This window comes from Corythoichthys intestinalis, chromosome 14 (genome assembly GCF_030265065.1).
Source record: "Corythoichthys intestinalis isolate RoL2023-P3 chromosome 14, ASM3026506v1, whole genome shotgun sequence".
NCBI lineage: Eukaryota > Metazoa > Chordata > Actinopteri > Syngnathiformes > Syngnathidae > Corythoichthys > Corythoichthys intestinalis.
Genome location: NC_080408.1, coordinates 8,451,825 through 8,472,363, shown reverse-complemented (window position 1 = coordinate 8,472,363; position 20,539 = coordinate 8,451,825). Strand labels below are relative to the sequence as shown.

Genomic DNA, 20,539 nt, shown 5'->3' with positions numbered 1-20,539 from the left:
GTCACTGGGTTACGCTGCCGGGCTTCCAGGGTATGACTCTAGCGACATAAACATGTCATCTGTTCAAGCCTTTCAATTTGAACCCGACAGGAACATTAATGAGCATGACAGCAATGTCGATATTTCACAAAACGAGCAGCAAAAGCAAAATAAACAGGAAAGACAGGATGAGACAAGACGAGAGTATGACAAAATCGGTATTGTGCCAAATTTTCTGCTCCGGCGAAACGTCTACAAGAGTCTAAATTGACACTCAAACTACAATCGTGCTCTTTCAGCTTGTTTTGTTTAGATGCATACAGGCAGAACGTCATAAAAATGCCTTAAGAAAATACTTGACAATAACAATCTGCTTCAAAGCTACCACAAGAAAACACAATCCTTCAAAGTGTGAGAGGGAAACACATGCAAAATTTATTTTGAGGCAATGAAAAGGTAATAGGACTCAATAAAAACACAAATCGTGAGTACTCGTTGCTGTTAACCGATGTGCGCATGTGTTGGACGTCTCGACGCGTAAAAGGAATTGCAGAACACCGGTAGTGTTTGTCTAGTGACAGTGACAAGCTATGTCATCAGCCCGAGCATCTATTGCGCGCATAAAACATGGTGCCCTCTGTAGGTTAAAACAGGGGTCCCCATTTGCCGGGCCGCGGACCGGTACCGGTCCGTGGCGCATTTGCGACCGGGCCGCAGAGAAAAAAATATTTAATAACGACCGCATTCTGGCCGAATTAACCCTGTGCCCCTGCTTAACACACCAATATCTCTGTCTACTCTAGATATATCATACTACGGGATAGATTATAATGTTGTCATAGAAGTCCATTGATTGGACTGCTAGCAGTCCATCTTGTTTGTGTAAATAATATATCTATGTGCGCTTGTCCTTGATAATAGCGTATTACTTGGCCGCGGCGCAGCACATTTGTTCCCGGAAATACTTAGCCCCCACACGAGCAAAGATAACAGGAAAACAGACGTCTTTGGAAACATTTTTATGGCGAAAAGGATATTTTTACGGCGAAAAGGGCACCTGACGAGCCTACAACCTCGAAGACCCACGAACTGCGAAGGAGTGGATTCGTGACCCGTTTGTGAATAAACAGAGATCGCAAATGACGGCGACCTTATTAAACGTACATTTGAGACAACAACTCCATCGAGGTTCTGGATTAAAGTCATTCTGGAATATCCTGACATCGCGTCAAGAGCGTTGAAAACCTTGCTACTATTTCCAACATCGTACCTTTGTGAAGCGAACTTTTTAATTAATGTTTAACGACAAGGCGAAGTCGTTAATGGTGAGCGCGGTGTGCAGCTGTTGTGTGAACTTTACATGGCAGATGAATCTGAGGAGAACTTTTCTACAAGTCCTTCCATGATCAAACGTAAGTTAATATTCCTTTCTTTCAAGAAAGTTTGTAGTGTTTACTTTGGAATCGCTTCATTTGCGCATTTTGCGACTATGTTTAACGTTACGCGCATGCACAGAACCGCATCGTTGCAATTTTTGATGGGTTGCAAAATTTGTCAGAACACCGGTCCGTGAAAAAAAGACCCAAATAACACGGGTCCGTGGTGCAAAAAAGGTTGGGGTCCCCTGGGTTAAAACATGCACTAAATATTATAGATTTTTAAATCATTGGCAATATTTTATTTGCTTCTAATGACAGACAGTATTTTAGTCAAAGAAAACAATTGTGGCTCAATAGAGCCCACAAGTCTTTAAAAATAATCTTAAGACATTATGAATTTGCAGTGCAGGTGCGATTTATAGTCCGAAAAATCACGTCAGATCCTATCACGTCATTCTCAAAGTATCGGAATCAGCAAAAAAATATCGGACATGCCTTTTTTTAATATATATATATACTTAATTAAATCGTTTTCTAATTGTATTTAACGTTACAGACATAATATGTTACACTCATCCAGAGTCTTTAGTTTAGGCTTATGGTAAGGTTATCAAATTTATCCCGTTAACGGCAGTAATTAATTTTTCAAAAAAGTTTATCACGTTAAAATATTTAATGCAATGAACGCATGCGTTGCACAACCTACTCACGCATTGTCGCGCTCAATCTGTAATGGTGCCGTTTTACCTAAATATAGAGCTAAAAGGCCGCATAAAATGAGTAGAGTGAATTTTGGCAGCCTTTGGAGCCTTTTTTTAATTGGCTAAAGCCTTACAATCCCTCTCCCTACGATTAGAAATATCGTGGGAAGCAATGTGGGGAAGAAAGGTAGTAATTGGTCTTTTTCTTAACACCCTATGTTATTTCGCAACGCAGAGAAGATATATCAATTGGTACGCACAGTCATGGTTGCACTTCCCATCATGCATTTGGGCAGAACAGTTAAATGGCGACAGTATCATTTACTGAAAGCTCAACAAATACACTAGATGGCAATATTTAGTCACAATATACAAAGTCACATTTATCCTTTAAGAATTGCAAGTCTTTCTTTCCGTGGACCTCTCTCACAGAAAGAATGTTAATAATGTAAATGCCATCTTGAGGAATTATTGTCATAATAAACAAATACAGTACTTATGTATTGTATGTTGAATGTATATATTCGTTCGAGTTTTATTCATTTTTTTCTTAATGCATTGCCAAAATGTATATGATCGGGAAAAATTATCGGGAATGATTGGAATTGAATCGGGAGCAAAAAAAAAAAAGCAATCGGATCCGGAAATATCGGGATCGGCAGATACTCAAACTAAAACGATCGGGAGCAAAAAAAAACATGATAGGAACAACCCTATCAGTGAGAAAAAAATGACCAAAGTAGGAAGGTAACAATATTTTAATGGGGCCCTGGTTAAAAAAAAAAGCCTGCTTTATGGAATTTAACAGGGTATGCAGCACATCTTACCTCTCCGTTGAGGAAGCAGTAGAGTACAGCCACCACAAAACCCTGAGAAGAAAGAAAGAACTGTGTTTCACTGATGCCTGACGCTTGTCAGTGCAAAGTGAACGGTGCATATACTTGAAAAGATCCGAGGCCCAGCTCAAAGACCAGCCGCTCCCTCTTGCTAACATCCTCCGGGGAGAAGGCAAAGACGGTGTAGTGAATTCCAAACAGCGGGATGAGCAGGAGGGTGGAACGCGCCAGACGTCTGCGCGACACACATACAGGGTCAAGATATTGGAAACACATCTCACTTATTCAAGAACAATGAACAATTGATGACAAAAAACATACTGCGTATCAGTGTTGTTTTCAACAATGAATTTATTCTGTTTACGAACAAATTTTTCATGACAATGATGAGCTAAAAACAGGGACGAGACGAATGCCAGTTTTCCTCTGACGAGACAACGTGACAAAAATGCAACATTGTTTTCGTCATTTATTCACAATGTGTGACGTTTTTATATTGTACGTGGAGCACGTTAGCTTGCATCGTAGCAGTGTGTGGGTTGTGCCGCCCATGTGAGATGTACTGCGTCTATCCCTCACTCTCCTCACCGAAGTTTAGGATGTGTTTCAACCTAACTTGTCTGGAAACATGCTAAGCTTTGTTTTCTTATGTTGGCAAGAGAGAATATGCAATTAGTGCTGCAACAATTAACTCATTTGCTCCCAAAAACGTATAAATATGTTCTATTTTTAATTCAGTGTTTTAATTTCAGTGTCCCAAAGACGTAGTTTATGTTTTTTTTTTTTTTTTTTTTTTTTTTTTACAAGAGACATGTCTGGGTTCTGATTCAATTTAGCTCCAAAGCACAAAGCTGAAAATCCATTTTAAAGCAATAAAACTGGCCACTGGAGGGCAGTAGCGCATTTGGCAAGACCCTCAACCCGATCCAACGGCAACGAACGGCCGGGGCGCACGGCCTGGACGCCGGCGGAAGACGACCGAGCAGAACAACCTAGAGGACGCCCGGGATGCCAGGCGCTGGACGACCGAGCAGAACGACCGGGACCACCAGTGCAGCGGACGATGCCGTTGAGTCCGTGCTGCTCGCCGAGCAGACCCCGCAGAGACTCATAAAAATCCATCTTTATGAGAGCGATGAGGGAAAGTTTACCCGGCTGTCGCAGCTACAACAGCATCATCTCTCAGTTAGTTATGTGTAAATAAATTGTTACTTTGCTATCCAAAGCTCTAGTTGTCTTGTTGTTTATGTTATTTTGTAAAAGGAAAACATTATTCAGATGTTTGGGATGTAACTAAAGCAAAAAAATAGTTGTGTTAAAGTCAAAGTTCTATTTGAAATGTATGTTTTCACAAAAAGCTCAATTTCCCTGTTTTTCGTCAGAAATTGGAAAATTGCTAAAACTAAGATATTTTCTAATGCTAATTTCTAAAGAATGGAAAAAGATATGAACTTACTTTTTTTCCTGCTGAAAGAAGAGAGTCTAATCTTTCTTTTGGTGGGTTCCATGTTTATATAGCAATAGAACATAATTTTCTGTGGGCCTTGCATAATCAGTCAAAATCCAGTAAAACGGCCGGGAGGGAAGGGGGTTGCACCGGTGAAAATGGCTGGGACTACCCGCCGTTGCAACGTTGCTCTCGCTCGTCCTCGGCGAGCATCGTTTACCTCATATTCACGTTGCACATTTATGCTTTGAGGTGACGTGTTCGTTTAGCATCTTTGGATGTATTGTAAGTCCAACTGAGTGTGGCGTGTGAAGTGCTTAGTAGTTTTGTGTTTTGTGGCCAAATTGACCGCGTATGTGTACGGCGCACTTCCGGGTTGTGCGCACCTGCCCCCACCTTGTGTTTATTGCACTGTGCAATTCATTTGTGTGTTGTTGATTATTGTGCAGTCAATTTGCATTGTTTTACATTGGCATTGATATGGTGTTAACCCAAAACCCTAACCTGAAGTTCAGATTTTTTTTACATTAGGCTTAAACTTCGAGTTAGCAGGGGTTTAATTTGTTGGTGGAGTTGATTTCAACAAATTCCATGCAGTTTGTCAGTTATTTTTTTAGTTTCACGACTCGGGAGCGGCTACGCTAGCGCGAGTCAATGGTGGTTGAAATCAACTCCATCGACTAATTAAAACTCCGCTAACTCGAAGATTAAACCTTATGTGAAAAATTCTGATCTTCCCCTTTAAATTCAACTATGGGAAAGTCAATTACAAGCGATGACATTTTTCTGTTAATTACTTTTTCAAGTAATCTGTTACAACACTGCTGTCGACTTAGACAAAATTTATGAGATTTTGTTGACTAAAACTAGACGAACACATTTTGAAAAAGTATTTTCGTCCATAAGACTAAGACAAAAATTAAAAGGGCTGCCAAAAACAACACTGCTGTGTATGAAGCTATTGGCGGTCAACATGATACTGTAACAATACATGTATGATTGCAAACACACAACGAACAATGACACATAATGGAAAGCAGTTGTTTTTAAGAGAATTATGCAAGAAGGTAATTGCTGTTTTTCAAGTTGTTCTTCACTGACGGTTTGCAGTTTAATCTACGTATTTTTCGGACTATAAGACAAAGTTTTTTTCCCCCAGAGTTTGGCCGGGGGTGCGACGTATACTCTGGAGCAACTAATGTGTGAAATAATTAACACATTATTATATCATTTCACATGCCATTTTCACACTAAACCTCAAGAAGCCGCTAAAGGCCTGTGCTTCAAAATTGGCGGTAACTTATAAAAACTGAGAAGGGCAGAACAAAATGGCACCGAAAAGAAAATCATATTCTGAAGATTAAAAGCTGCAAATAGTGAAATATGCAGCCGAAATCCAGTAATCAAGCAGGAGAAACAAAGTTTGGAGTTTTTTGTTTATACTTCATGTAACATTAGCATACCTTACACTTATTCAGTTTGTTGTTCTCTCTTTTATTTTTATTTTAAATTGTCTTTCGAGTAGGGCTGTCAAAATCATCGCGTTAATAGGCGTTAATTAATTTTTTAAATTAATCACGTTAAAATATTTGACGCAATTAACGCACATGCCCCGCTCAAACAGATTAAAATGACAGCAGTGTAATGTCCGCTTGTTACTTATTCTTGGTGTTTGGCGCCCTCTTCTTGCGCTTGGATCCAAATAATTTTATGGGTGTAAGCACAATGAGTGAGCATGGTGTAATTATTGACATCAACAATGGCGAGCTACTAGTTTATTTTTTGATTGAAAATTTTACAAATTTTAATAAAACGAAAACATTAAGAGAGGTTTTAATATAAAATTTCTATAACTTGTACTAACATTTATCTTTTAAGAACCACAAGTCTTTCTTTCCATGGATTGCTTTAAGAGAATGTTAATAATGTTAATGCCATCTTGTTGATTTATAGTTATAATAAACAAATACAGTACTTATGTACCGAATGTTGAATGTATATATCCGTCTTGTGTCTTATCTTTCCATTCCAACAATAATTTACTGAAAAATATGGCATATTTTATAGATGATTTGAATTGTGATTAATTACAATTAATTAATTTTTAAGCTGTAATTAACTCCATTAAAAATTTTAATCGTTTGACAGCCCTAATAATAACACTATTAATTAAATAGATAATAACCCTCTCTGGGTTATTCACACAAAAAAGCCAGCAAAAAAAGATAATACTATTGAAAAAAAAATAATAAACATTGTTCAGGGGGCGGACCAAATGTGGAGGCGGGCCGTATCCGCCCCACGGGCCATAGTTTGGGGACTCTGCTCTGGAGCAACTAATGTGTGAAATCATTAACACATTATTATATCATTTCACATGCCGTTTTCAGACCAAACCTCAGGAAGGCGCTAAAGGCCTGTGCTTCAAAATTGGGGGTAACTTATAAAAACAACTGAGAAGGGCTGAACAAAATGGCACCGAAAAGAAAATCATATTCTGAAGATTAAAAGCTGCAAATAGTGAAATATGCAGCCGAAATCCGGTAATCAAGCAGCAGAAACAAAGTTTGGAGTTTGTTGTTTATGCCAGGGGTTTTTAACCCAGTCCTCAAGGCACACTGTGGGTCCTGGTTTTTGTTCCAGCCGATCCAGCAGAGACAGTTGAACCAATGAGGCTTCTGCTAAAACAAGCCACACCTGACTGCAATCAACTGATTGCACTTGTAAAACACCAGATTGGGGAAAAAGTGTTGTCATCTTGTTTGGTAAGAATGAAATCCTGCACCCACAGTGTGCCTTAGTGGAATAGGTTGGGAACCCCTGGTTTATGCTTCATGTAACGTTAGCATACCATACACTTATTCAGTTTGTTGTTCTCTCTTCTATTTTTATTTTAAATTGTCTTTCGAGTAGGGCTGTCAAAATTATCGCGTTAACGGGCGTTAATTAATTTTTAAAATTAATCACGTTAAAATATTTGACGCAATTAACGCACATGACCCGCTCAAACAGATTAAAATGACAGCAGTGTAATCTCCGCTTGTTACTTGTTTTAGGTGTTTGGCGCCATCTGCTGGCGCTTGGGTCCAAATAAGTTTATGGGTTTAAGCACAATGAGTGAGCATGGTGTATTTATTGACATCAACAATGGCGAGCTACTAGTTCATTTTTTGATTGAAAATTTTACAAATTTTAATAAAACGAAAACATTAAGAGGGGTTTTCATATAACATTTCTATAACTTGTACTTACATTTATCTTTTAAGAACTACAAGTCTTTCTATCCATGGATCGCTTTAAAAGAATGTTAATAATGTTAATGCCATCTTGTTGATTTATTGTTATAATAAACAAATACATTACTTATGTACCGTATGTTGATTGTATATATCCGTCTTATGTCTTATCTTTCCATTCCAACAATAATTTACAGAAAAATTTGGCATATTTTATAAATGGTTTGAATTGCGATTAATAACGATTAATTAATTTTTAAGCTGTAATTAACTCGATTAAAATTTTTAATCGTTTGACAGCCCTACTTTCGAGATGACATGTTTGTTCTTGTTCTTGGTGTTGTCTTATAGTCCGAAAAATACAATACTTTTTTTTTTTTAGCTCATTGGCCGTCGAATTTGACTGGGAAAGGCCCAACAAGTTCAAATTGATTGGCACGTCCATCGCCATTAATGCCAGTGAATGAGTTAAATGCCAAATGATTCAAGCAAAAATTACTGCCACAACTGTATGAGCCCCTTGGGTATCTAGATCATGCAAACACACACACACTTACAGTGTGATGGTGGACAACTCTGACATCCTGCACGAATGCTGAACAGCCTGTGAGGGCTCACTGAAGCATTTCTGAGCACAGCTGCTACACCGCACAAAGACAACACAACAGCACAACAAAGACAACGTCTTTAGGGACACACGTGTGATCAGACACACACACATTCACACAATGTGAATTTATTGGCAAAAATTTGAAAAGCCTTAAAATAAAAAAATTAAAAAAGCAAAAATCTGGATATGCTGCATTCTTTTGTTCTTAAGTAGATTTTTAACATACTTAGAAAATCATAAAAATGAATGAAACTAGACAAGTCTGGTGAACAGTCCAGGGTGTACCAGCTGATGTGCCCTGCTGAGGTCGGCTTACTTACAGGTAAATACTGGATTCGTTGCCGCCAATGTCAGGGGACTGCAACTTCTGCACCAAGATGATGATGATTCCCACAAAGAGAACGAAATTGATCTAAAAAACACAGTAGGGGGAGAAAATAATAAACACATCTTTTATAGATCAATCTGAGGTCAACCAGACCCCCATTGTGATCTAAACCGGGTTAAATTGGTGTCAATTGTTAGTGCTGTAAAATATTTCATTTGCACTGCCACTGTTTTGCAGTTATTACAAATTATTATTACTGTATTATTTAGGTAATCCAGAGCCACAAACGTAGCACAAACAAACTGGGGTTCCATTCCGCCGCAGATGGGGGGGCTGCGCGACATCATGACTGCCAATCAAAAGTAGAATATTTACAAAACCATTGCAAATCAAACTATTTTTTGCCGCACAAACGATTGACCCCTTTTTAGCTGTTTTAGATCAAAATGATTGACCTCAGATTAAGCCTGTCGCAATATGCAATAATTCCATTTATCGCGCGATACATAAAAATGAAGGCGGTAATTTTTCCGCTGCGATTTATCGCCTCGCGTGCACGTGTGTGCGCGCGTGTGGCAGACGTGCTTTTAAAAGTTCGAATTCTTCGTTACCAACTGCGCAAAATGCATCTTCGTTCCAGGTCCGGCAAAAACTAGCACCGTAGCCAATCGTTCCCATTATATCCTATTGTTCAACGTATACCGGCCGCGTCAGTGCTCCGGAGTGACTGTGGACCATCTTTGTTGTGGGCGCTCTCGTCAGGAGTGACATTTCACGCGGGGCGGCTATTTTTCAGCACAACGCCGGATTACAACGAAGTCCGCCATAACGTTGTTCCCGACTTGGCTGCTACGAACAACCTCACTTTGACAACGAACAGCTGCATGAAATTAAGAGCGTTGTGCTTGTAACTCGTCCTGTTTATGAAAGTCGAGTGTCATATGCTGGTGTGGTGTAGCAATGAGCAGACGTAACTTCAGCGGCGCTTGCTAACTTTTTTAATGAGCGCACACACTAGATATCATGAAATGGCTAACTAGATGTGCTACGTCCCATACCATTGGCTACGTGAGCCCATTCTAAACTGTCATGACTGAAGGGTAGTTAAGAAGGCCAAATCAATCCATACCAGTGACAATAGATAATGTTGCAAATATTGTTAATTCAGTACGTGACACAGATGGATTCGGACCACATATAGGATGTCTTGCTCAAGTGGTAAACCTAGCTGCTAAGAGAGCTGTAGCAATCAACAGTGTGCCCTGCCTCACTTTACAAAGAGTAAAGATTGTTCTCAGCACTTTCATACAAAATTTTTTCAGATCAGTAAAAAGTAAGCACATAAATATTATGCACTAAAATGCATCTTTATATGATGGCAATTTAATTTTTGCTCGTTAGCAAAAAAAAAAAAAAAAAAAAAACCGAAACAAAACAAAACAAAAAAATATATATATATTTTTTACAGGGCATTAAATATATTGAATATGATAGAAAATTGTGTCCCCCGTATTAAAAATCGTACCGAACCATGACTTAACTGTATCGTTGCATCCCTATGAAATACCATTGCAGAAGCTATGACGGGAAAAGTTTTCATTTGCCTAAATGCTTAAGTTATTAAGTGCATTTTTTTCCCCCTTTAACACATTTTATTTATTCTGTGTTTCTGTGCGGTATCAATATTGTTGTTTTTTACTTAAGAGGCATGGTCTATTGTTTTTAGTTGTGATTTCTTAAAAATTATTTTTGAATTTAAGAGTAAATATTTATCGCGTTTAAATGGGTGTACTTGATCTATTAATATATACTGTATTCTCACTGTGTTACTGTAAATTGGTTTAAAAAAAAAAATTGGGGGAGGCGCAATAATATCGCATATCGCAATAATTTATAGAAATAATTATCGCACATTAAAATTTGTTATCGCGACAGGCCTACCTCAGATTGACCTGTAAAAGAATTGTGAATACAGAATTTCTGCGTAAATCGGAATTAACAATTTAAAAATTCAAAATAACTATCCATAAAGTCCAAAAGTATTGTATTTTGTATAATGGTGTAGGATATACTGCCGTCCGGTGGCAGTGTAGGGTCTGGCTGGACTGTCGTTCATTAATGTTTCCATACAGGAGCACTCAGGCGTCTCACATGGATGAAGGATAGCTGCGCTCGTTTGGCCCACACAAGGCTGTAATTTGCTTCAGCTAATATACGTTTGTGCATGCATTTGTAATTAAGTTTAGGGCTACAGTTTGTGAAGTTACGTGTAAGCGATTTGCTATGAGAACTATAAATACGTTAGCATTCGTAGCATTTAAGATAGCGGACTTTTGTGAGGCAAATTAGGCTAATTTAATGTACTAAATTTACATATTGATCAGACTAGATGGACGTGAGATGCTAGATGTGTGCGGTTTTGAACAGACGTGTACATATGTGTGTTACAGCTCTACAAATGGTCAAAAGTGAAGAAAGTAAAATGCTTCAAAAAGCATAATTGCTTTGTTTACAATTAGGTACTGTTTGTGCGACAAACAAACAAAAAAAGAGTGGAGACAAAATGGCGGACAAGACTTGGGCGTCTTAAAGTCGAAATTGTGTAAGTCGATTAGGGCTGCAGGTATCGAATATTTTAGTACTCGTTTAATCGATGGACTAGTTAGCTCGAATGATCAAGTGTCAGGGACGCAGGCAAGCAGGTTGTGTGGACCCAATTGCAGGGAAACAAAAAGCAGCAAGGCAGGTGGTGGTGAACTCAAAAAACGTTTTAATGATATCTAACAACAACACAAAGTACAACCAAAAGCACTGGGGATCAAAAGGGCAAGATTCAAACAAAACTTACATAAATCGGAGGGAATGATACATGAGGACTTCGACAGCGCTTGACTTTGACACAGACATTGACGAGCACATGGGCATTGACATGACGCAACAAGAAATGAAAAGAAACTGGGAGCTTATATACACACACGCAGACAAGGGGTAACGAGGCAACGAGGAACAGTTGAGCACAGGAGGATGCAAGTGAAATTAATAGGCAATCACGGGAACACACTAGGAGGTCACCAACACAAAACCTAACATCAAGTAATCGGATAAGGAACATGAAAAATTAAAAACCTGAGCTGAGCCTCAAAGGGTACATATATATTTTTAAAATCAGGATCTATGTACAACGAAAGAACAAATGGCTAACTTACATAGAAACCGTCCGCTAGCTTGAATGCTATAAAAAGCTAAAGTTTTTTTTACAATGCTCTGAACAAATAGTTCAGACACATATTCCCACAAAAAACGGCTAAATATACCTATAAACTAAATTACGAATGCATTAAAAACATTAGCTCAAACAAAAACTTAGCTTACGTTGGTCTTAACAGAGAGCAGTTGGATTCAGCCAATGGAAAAGAGGCAGACCAGAGGGCAGTGTATCCACCCTAATCAATAAAACTAATGCAAACACTTTCAAAATAAACCATTACAACACCACTTTAATTAAACGAATACTCGAGGCAACAAAATTTAATTAGAATATTTTTTTCTCATCGAATACTCGAGTTAATTGATTAATCGTTGCAGCACTAAAGTCGATTACGCCGTAACCCTGGGACAACCTAAAAAAACGATAGCAACACAAACAAAACTCTTACAGCACAAAGCGGCACAAACGATTGACATCATTTTTATATAAATTTGCGCCTGATAAGCGGCCAAATTCACGGAGGTACAATATTTTGCTGCCCCCCTCTCCCAGTCAAAATGGATTGGACGTTTAGCACTGTCAATAGCATCCGTTGACTTAAATGAGCATTCTATAAAGGGTTAAAACTACATCTCCTCTGATGGTGTGGGTGTGTGTAACACAAGCAGACTCTTTCCTACCATGATGGAGGCCACAACAGGTCCTTTGATCACCCACCAGAGAGCAGTGTGCTCATTTGTGTCCCAGCATCTAGTTGAAGAGGAGAGGGAAGACATCTTCTATTTGACATGCAGATTACAACCCCTCGACAGACATTGTGTAACTGGAAAGATGTCATTTGCATGCAGCAATGATGAGCACCACCCATTTATACTAAACAAGGCTGATACTATGATGGCGAAAGCTTGTTCATACCCAGTGTCGTGAAAATGGAGTCTCAGTACGGCCCAGACAGTCACACAAATTGTGGGCGTTCCTATAAAAAAATAGAACAAATCGTTTAAAGTAAATAAATAAATCATGTGTTTCACTTTGACAAAACTGCATTCATACATTTATGATGTCGTAGCGCGTGGACCTATCATGGGACAAGCAGAAAGTGGCAAAATGCATCTTTCATGCAGTTTAAAATAATTCATAGGTGGTGCACCAGCGCTACTTAGTGGGAGTTTTGGTGAATTACAGTTAAAACGTGAAAATAACACGTTTCTCTAGATTCCAGGTGAGCTGAGAACGAAAAGTGGTATTTGGTGTGTGGCAAAATTGATTTTGCCATTCATTCACTCATTCACTCATTCACTCATTCATTCATTCATTCATTCATTTTCCATGCCGCTTGTAGCATTTTTTTTTTGCAATGTGGCAAATGTGGCATTTATGAAAAGTGGAATTTGGTATGTGGCAAAATTGATTTTACAATGTGGCATTTTTTTTGCCACGTGGCAAACTGGATTTTGCCATTTGGCATTTATTTTGCCATGTGGCATTTTTTTTTGCCATGTGGCAAAATTGATTTTGCCATGTTGCATTTACGAAAAGTGGTATTTGGTATGTGGGAAAATGGATTTTGCCATGTGGCACTTTTTTTTTTTTTCTTGCCAAGTAGCAAAATTGATTTTGCCATGTGGCATTTTTTTTACCATGTGGCAAAACTGATTTTGCCATGTGGCATTTACTAAAGGTGTTATTTGGTATGTGCAACAATTGATTTTGCCATGTTGCATTTTTTTTGCCACGTGCCAAAATGGATTTTGCCATGTGGCTTTTTTTTTTTTTTTTTTTTTTTGCCATATGGCATTTTTTTGCCATATGGCACTTTTTTGCAATGTGGCAAAATTGAATTTGCCATGTGGCATTTTTTTTGCCATGTGGCAAAATTGATTTTGCCATTTGGCATTTCTTTTGCCATGTGTCCTTTTTTTGGGGGGCATGTGGCAAAATTGATTTTGCCATGTTGCATTTACGAAAAGGGGTATTTTGTTGGTGGCAAAATTGATTTTGCCATTAGCATTTACTTTGCCATGTGGCATTTTTTTGCCATATGGGATTTTTTGCAATGTGGCAAAATATATTTTGCCATGGAGCATTTTTTTGCCATGTGGCAAACTGGAATTTGCCATTTAGCATTTTATTTTGCCATGTGGCATTTTTTTTTTTTTGGCATGTGGCAAAACTGATTTTGCCACGTGGCATTTTTTGGCCTTGTAGCAAAATGTATTTTGACATGTGGCAAAATGGATTTTGGTTTGTGGCTTTTTTTTTTTTTTTTTTGGTATGTGGCATTTGTTTTGGGTATATGGCATTTTTGCAGGTCCTGCACATCCACGCCATTGACGGCTATGCCCGCCCGAATTTTCCATTTATTTTAAATTCCAGAAAAACGTGTGGCTGACATTTTTGACCATGCACTTTACATTACAGCGCATTCACATTCAAGTGGAACCCAAGTTAGGCTATACCATTGACAGCTGTGCGTCCATTTGAATGTCAGTTCGCTGTAATGGTAATTGTATGGTCAAAAATCACAGCCACAAATGTGTTTCTGCCATTTAATATGAATGGAAATTTCGATGTGCATAGCCGTCATTGGCATGGACGTGCATGGCCAGCAAAAATGCAATATGTAAAAAAAAAAAAAAAAAAAAAAAAAAGCCACATGGCAAAATCAATTTTGCCACATGGCAAAAAAATGCCACATGGCAAAATTAATTTTGCCACATACCAAATGCCACTTTTGGTTCTCGCTGTCTCTCCATTTTTTTGTTGAATTTGTTGAGATGTTGAGATCTCATGAACTGTACAGTAAAAAATAAATACAATAAAAATGCGGGGAAAAAAACCACCAGTGTACTGTAAACATTTCATATTGCTGCAGAAAAAGTCCAATTTGATTTCAATCCAAAGAATTTTATGAAAATACATACCCCATCCAACAATGGTGTACCAGTAGAAATATCGCCTTTCAGGAAAGAATGTCTCCACCAACAAAGTGAAAAGGTAGAGGCCTTCGATGAAGAGCCAGAAGTAGTTGGACATGACGCAGTAATGGAAGAAAACCATCACTGCTTTGCATGCCACCTGTATAAGCATGAAAAATCAATAATATCATTCCAGCTGCATTGGTTAGGAATGCTAGAAATAGATTGGACGCTTATTGCTGTCAACAGCAGGGACGCACGATCATTTGCAGCCATCCCTCCCAGGACAACTTGACAACACAACTTGAGCGGGGTCAAGCAATTACATCCCAGATGCAATTCCAGTGTGAGGGTGTCCACCACCGGTTGCCATGGTAACTGCTGTGACTAGGTTAAAGTAAGGCTAACAGCAAAGAGCCCATTAGCGCAACCGATTAGCCCCATTAATCATGGCTGCTTAAAGACAGCATGTGATGTGTTGTTACGAAGAACCTCTGGGTACCTCACGAAACAATACGATTTAAGATACAAGCCTAACGATGAAGATGATATCACTATACAGTGGTATAAAAAAAGTATCTGAACCTTTTGGAATTTCTCACATTACTGCATAAAATCACCATAAAATGTGATCTGATCTTTTTCAAAATCACACAGATAAAAAAACTGCTTCAACTAAAACCACCCAAACATTTATAGGTTCTCATCTTTTAATGAGGATGGTGTGCAAACAATGACAGAAAGGAGAAAAATAAGTGAACCCTAAGGAGACGTAAAGAGCAATTGAAACCAATTTTTACCAAACAATTTAAGTCAGATGTGTGACCAATCACTGATGAGTGGTTTAAAGCTGCCCTGCCCACTATAAAACACACACCTGGTAAGAATTGTCTTGATGACAAGCATTGTCTAATGTGCGTCATAGCTCAAAGAGCTGCCCGAAGACCTGCAATCAAGGATTGCTGATTTGTATAAAGCTGGGAAAGGATACAAAAACCATCTCTATAAGTCTGGATGTTCATCTATCGACAGTCAGAGAAGTTGTCTACAAATGGAGAGAGTTTGCCACTGTTGCTTCTCTCCCAAGGAGTGGCCGTCCACCAAAAATGACGCCAAGAGTTCCACGCAGAATACTCAGAGAGGTTAAAAAAAAGAACCCGAGAGTGTCTGCTTAAGACTTGCAGAAATCACTGGCACAGTCCAATGTCGCTCAACTATATGTAAAACAAAGGCCAAGAACGGTGTTGAAGGGAGGACTCCACAAAGGAATTCACTGCTGTCTAAAAAAACATTGTTGCTGCTTTCATGTTTGCAAAAAGGCACTTGGACAATCCACAGAAGTTTTGGCAAAATATTTTGTTGACTGATGAAACCAAAGTTGAATTGTTTGGGAGTAACACACAGCTCACAAACAACAACACCTCATCCCCACCTTTAATCATGGAGGAGGGAGCATCATGATTGGGGGTGTTTTGCTGCCTCAGGGCCTGGACAACTTGCAATAATTAATGGAAGAATGAATTCAAAAGTTTTTCAGGATGTTTTGCAGCAAAACCTGAGGCCGTCTGTCGGACAGTTTAAGCTAAAAAGAGGATGGATGCTGCAACAACACAATAACCCAAAACAAAGAAATAAATCAACTTCAGAATGTTTCAGAAGAACAAAATACACATTCCGGAGTGGCCAAATCAAAGGCAAGACTTGAACCCCATTGAGATGCTGTGGCATGACCTAAAGACAGCGATTCATGCCAGACATCCCAGGAATCTGACTGACCTACAGCAATTTTGTAGAGAAGAGTGGGCCAAGATTAGTCCTGAAAGATGTACCAGACTGATTTGCAGTTCAATTCAAGTTATTGCTGCCAAAGGGGGGCCATAAAATATTAAATGTGATGGTTCACTTACGTACTTATTTTTCCCCCTTCTGTCATTGTTTGCATACTATCCTCATTAAAATATGAAAACCTATAATGTTTGGGTGGTTTTAGTTAAAGCAGACTCTGTTTTTTCATCTGTGTGATTTTGACAAAGATCAGATCACATTTGATGGTGATTTTACGCAGAAATGTGAGAAATTCCAAAAGGCTCAGATACTTTTTATACCACTGTATACCGAAATAATTCTCGAAACGTGGGTCAAAAAAATCATCGTAGGATAGTCTACAAAACAACTAATAAACAGAAAAAGAAGCTATTTTCATCCTTCTGCTGTGAATTTGAATTGTTTTATCACTGTACTATATCACTATACTTTATGACAACATAAAACAAAATGTAGTATAAAAAATTGAATTGATATATTAATATGTGTATTTTTACAAATATTATTATTATGAATAAAAACCTGATATGTTCAATGCTTAACCAAAATATTAAAAATGAATTTAGTCCAAGAGCTGTTCCATTCTGCAGTATATGATCAAAATATTTAAAAATGAACATACTCCAAGAACTGTTGCGCTGTTCAATATACAGTTGTGGTCAAAAGTTTACATGCACTTGTGAAGAACATAATGTCTTGGTTCTCTTGAGTTTCCAGTTATTTCTACAACTCAGATTTTACTCTGATAGAGTGATTGGAACAGATACTTCTTGGTCACAAAAAACATTCATGAAGTTTGGTTCTTTTATGACTTTATTATGGGTTAACAGAAAAAAGTGATCAAATCTGCTGGGTCAAAAATATACATACAGCAGCGCTAATATTTGGTAACATGTCCCTTGGCCATTTTCCACTTCAATTAGGCGCTTTTGGTAGTCATCCACAAGCTTCTGGTTGAATCTTTGACCACTCCTCTTGACAGAATTGGTGCAGTTCAGTTAAATTTGATGGCTTTTTGACATGGAGTTGTTTCTTCAGCATTGTCCACAAGTTCTCAATGGGGTTTAAGTCAGGACTTTGGGAAGGCCATTCGAAAACCTTAATTCTAGCCTGATTTAGCCATTCCATTACCACTTTTGACGTGTGTTTTGGGTCATTGTCCTGTTGGAACAACCAACTGCGCCAAAGACCCAATCTTCGGGCTGATGACGTTCGGTTATCTTGAAGAATTTGAAGGTAATCCTCCTTCTTCATTATCCCATTTACTCTCTGTAAAGCACCAGTTCCATTGGCAGCAAAACAGCCCCACAGCATAATACTACCACCACCGTGCTTGACGGTAGGCATGGTGTCCTTGGGGTGAAAGGCCTCACCTTTTCTCCTCCAAACATATTGCTGGGCATTGTGGCCAAACAGCTCGATTTTTGTTTCGTCTGACCACAGAACTTTCCTCCAGAAGGTCTTATCTTTGTCCATGTGATCAGCAGCAAACTTCAGTCGAGCCCTAAGGTGCCGCTTTTGGAGCAAGGGCTTCCTTCTTGTACGGTAGCCTCTTAGTACATGGAGATGCAAAACACGCTTGACTGTGGACACTGACACCTGTGTTCCAGCAGCTTCTAATTCTTGGCAGATCTGCTTTTTGGTGATTCTCGGTTGAATCTTGACCCTCTTGACCAATTTTCTCTCAGCAGCAGGTGATAGCTTGCGTTTTCTTCCTGATCGTGGCAGTGACAAAACAGTGCCATGCACTTTATACTTACAAACAATTGTTTGCACTGTTGCTCTTGGGACCTGCAGCTGCTTTGAAATGGCTCCAAGTGACTTTCCTGACTTGTTCAAGTCAATGATTCGCTTTTTCAGATCCATGTATGTATATTTTTGACCCAGCAGATTTGATCACTTTTTCTGTTAACCCATAATAAAGTCATAAAAGAACCAAACTTCATGAATGTTTTTTTGTGACAAAGAAGCATCTGTTCCAATTACTCTATCGGAGAAAAATCAGAGTTGTAGAAATAACTGGAAACTCAAGAGAGCCATGACATTATGTTCTTCACAAGTGTATGTAAACTTTTGACCACAACTGTATGACATGATGCTTACCGTGTGCACAAAGCAATGATCGCTGTCCTCCTGCGCGTACAGAACGCCATCCTTGATGAACACCGAGATGGCTCTGAGCATGAAGGATACGAACAGGTTCATGTGGATGAAGTTCCTTGTGCAGTGAAGCTTCCTAAACAGGAATGAAACATAATCGCCCACAAATGTAATTGTTTTATTTTCAGGCCCGAAGCATCCATTTCGGGAGTTGGCATGTTTCAAAGTCATTGACAGTGATAGACATCCAATCTATTTTGACTGGGAGCTGTCAGCCCTCCCACTCAAAATCGATTGGATGTTCATTGCGGTCAATGCAATTTTGCTCACCTGAACCTGCAGAGGATAACCATGGCAGTGGTGAGAGACACCAGGGAGGTGCTATAGCCAACTGTATACAGGGCCTTGACTGAAGCATAATACATGTCCTAAAAGTGCACAGAGTATGTAAGATTAACACAGTTGTTAGCGTGAGACTGCTACAGTCCTACCCAGGGGCGGAAATTAGGGTGGTTCTGGGGGTGCGATTGCACCCGAGCTCAGGCCTCTAAGGCAGGGGTCCCCCTTCTGCCGACCGGTACCGGTCCGTGGCGCATTTGCTACCGGGCCGCACAGAAATAATAATTTGATAACGACCGCATTCTGGCAGAATTAACCCTGTGCCCCTGCTTAACACACCAATATCCCTGTCTACTCTAGATATAATACTACAGGATAGATTAGAATGTCGTCCTAGAAATCCATTGATTGGACTGCTAGCAGAACATCTTGTTTGTGTACAGTGCCTTGCAAAAGTATTCGGCCCCCTTGAACCTTGTAACCTTTCGCCACATTTCAGGCTTCAAACATAAAGATATAAAATTTGAATTTTTTGTCAAGAATCAACAACAAGTGGGACACAGTCGTGAAGTGGAACAAAATTTATTGGATAATTTAAACTTTTTTAACAAATAAAAAACTGAAAAGTGGGGCGTGCAATATTATTTGGCCCCCTTGCGTTAATACTTTGTAGCGCCACCTTTTGCTCCAATTACAGCTGCAAGTCGCTTGGGGTATGTTTCTATCAGTTTTGCAAATCGAGAGACTGGCATTCTTGCCCATTCTTCCTTGCAAAACAGCTCGAGCTCAGTGAGGTTGGATGGAGAGTGTTTGTCAACAGCAGTCTTCAGCTCTTTCCACAGATTCTCGATTGGATTCAGGTCTGGACTTTGACTTGGCCATTCTAACACCTGGATACGTTTATTTTTGAACCATTCCATTGTAGATTTGGCTTTATGTTTTGGATCATTGTCCTGTTGGAAGATAAATCTCCGTCCCAGTCTCAGGTCTTGTGCAGACACCAACAGGTTTTCTTCCAGAATGTTCCTGTATTTGGCTGCATCCATCTTCCCGTCAATTTTAACCATCTTCCCTGTCCCTGCTGAAGAAAAGCAGGCCCAAACCATGATGCTGCCACCACCATGTTTGACAGTGGGGATGGTGTGTTCAGGGTGATGAGCTGTGTTGCTTTTACGCCAAACATATCGTTTTGCATTGTGGCCAAAAAGTTCAATTTTGGTTTCATCTGACCAGAGCACCTTCTTCCACATGTTTGGTGTGTCTCCCAGGTGGCTTGTGGCAAACTTTAAATGAGACTTTTTATGGATATCTTTGAGAAATGGCTTTCTTCTTGCCACTCTTCCATAAAGGCCGGATTTGTGCAGTGTACGACTGATTGTTGTCCTATGGACAGACTCTCCCACCTCAGCTGTTCATCCAGAGTGATCATGGGCCTCTTGGCTGCATCTCTGATCAGTTTTCTCCTTGTTTGAGAAGAAAGTTTGGAAGGACGGCCGGGTCTTGGTAGATTTGCAGTGGTCTGATGCTCCTTCCATTTCAATATGATGGCTTGCACAGTGCTCCTTGAGATGTTTAAAGCTTGGGAAATCCTTTTGTATCCAAATCCGGCTTTAAACTTCTCCACAACAGTATCT

At 39.2% G+C, this 20,539-nt stretch overlaps 1 protein-coding gene across 4 annotated transcripts in view; it reads right to left on the bottom strand.

The window, feature by feature from the left end:
• The window catches only part of LOC130929570 (pituitary adenylate cyclase-activating polypeptide type I receptor-like), a 74,770-nt gene that overhangs the window by 13,310 nt on the left and 40,921 nt on the right, over positions 1 to 20,539 (bottom strand). For 2 of the 4 annotated variants that reach the window (XM_057856812.1, XM_057856813.1), the window contains exons 6-14: positions 18,897 to 18,994; positions 18,570 to 18,702; positions 14,649 to 14,802; positions 12,640 to 12,700; positions 12,405 to 12,474; positions 8,509 to 8,600; positions 8,136 to 8,219; positions 3,001 to 3,130; positions 2,887 to 2,928 (exon numbers count right to left, since the gene is read on the bottom strand). In XM_057856812.1, coding sequence (XP_057712795.1) covers positions 2,887 to 2,928; positions 3,001 to 3,130; positions 8,136 to 8,219; positions 8,509 to 8,600; positions 12,405 to 12,474; positions 12,640 to 12,700; positions 14,649 to 14,802; positions 18,570 to 18,702; positions 18,897 to 18,994 — 864 coding nt within the window. The remainder of the gene's footprint in view (positions 1 to 2,886; positions 2,929 to 3,000; positions 3,131 to 8,135; positions 8,220 to 8,508; positions 8,601 to 12,404; positions 12,475 to 12,639; positions 12,701 to 14,648; positions 14,803 to 18,569; positions 18,703 to 18,896; positions 18,995 to 20,539) is intronic. The other 2 variants (XM_057856814.1, XM_057856815.1) reach the window with 1 other exon arrangement.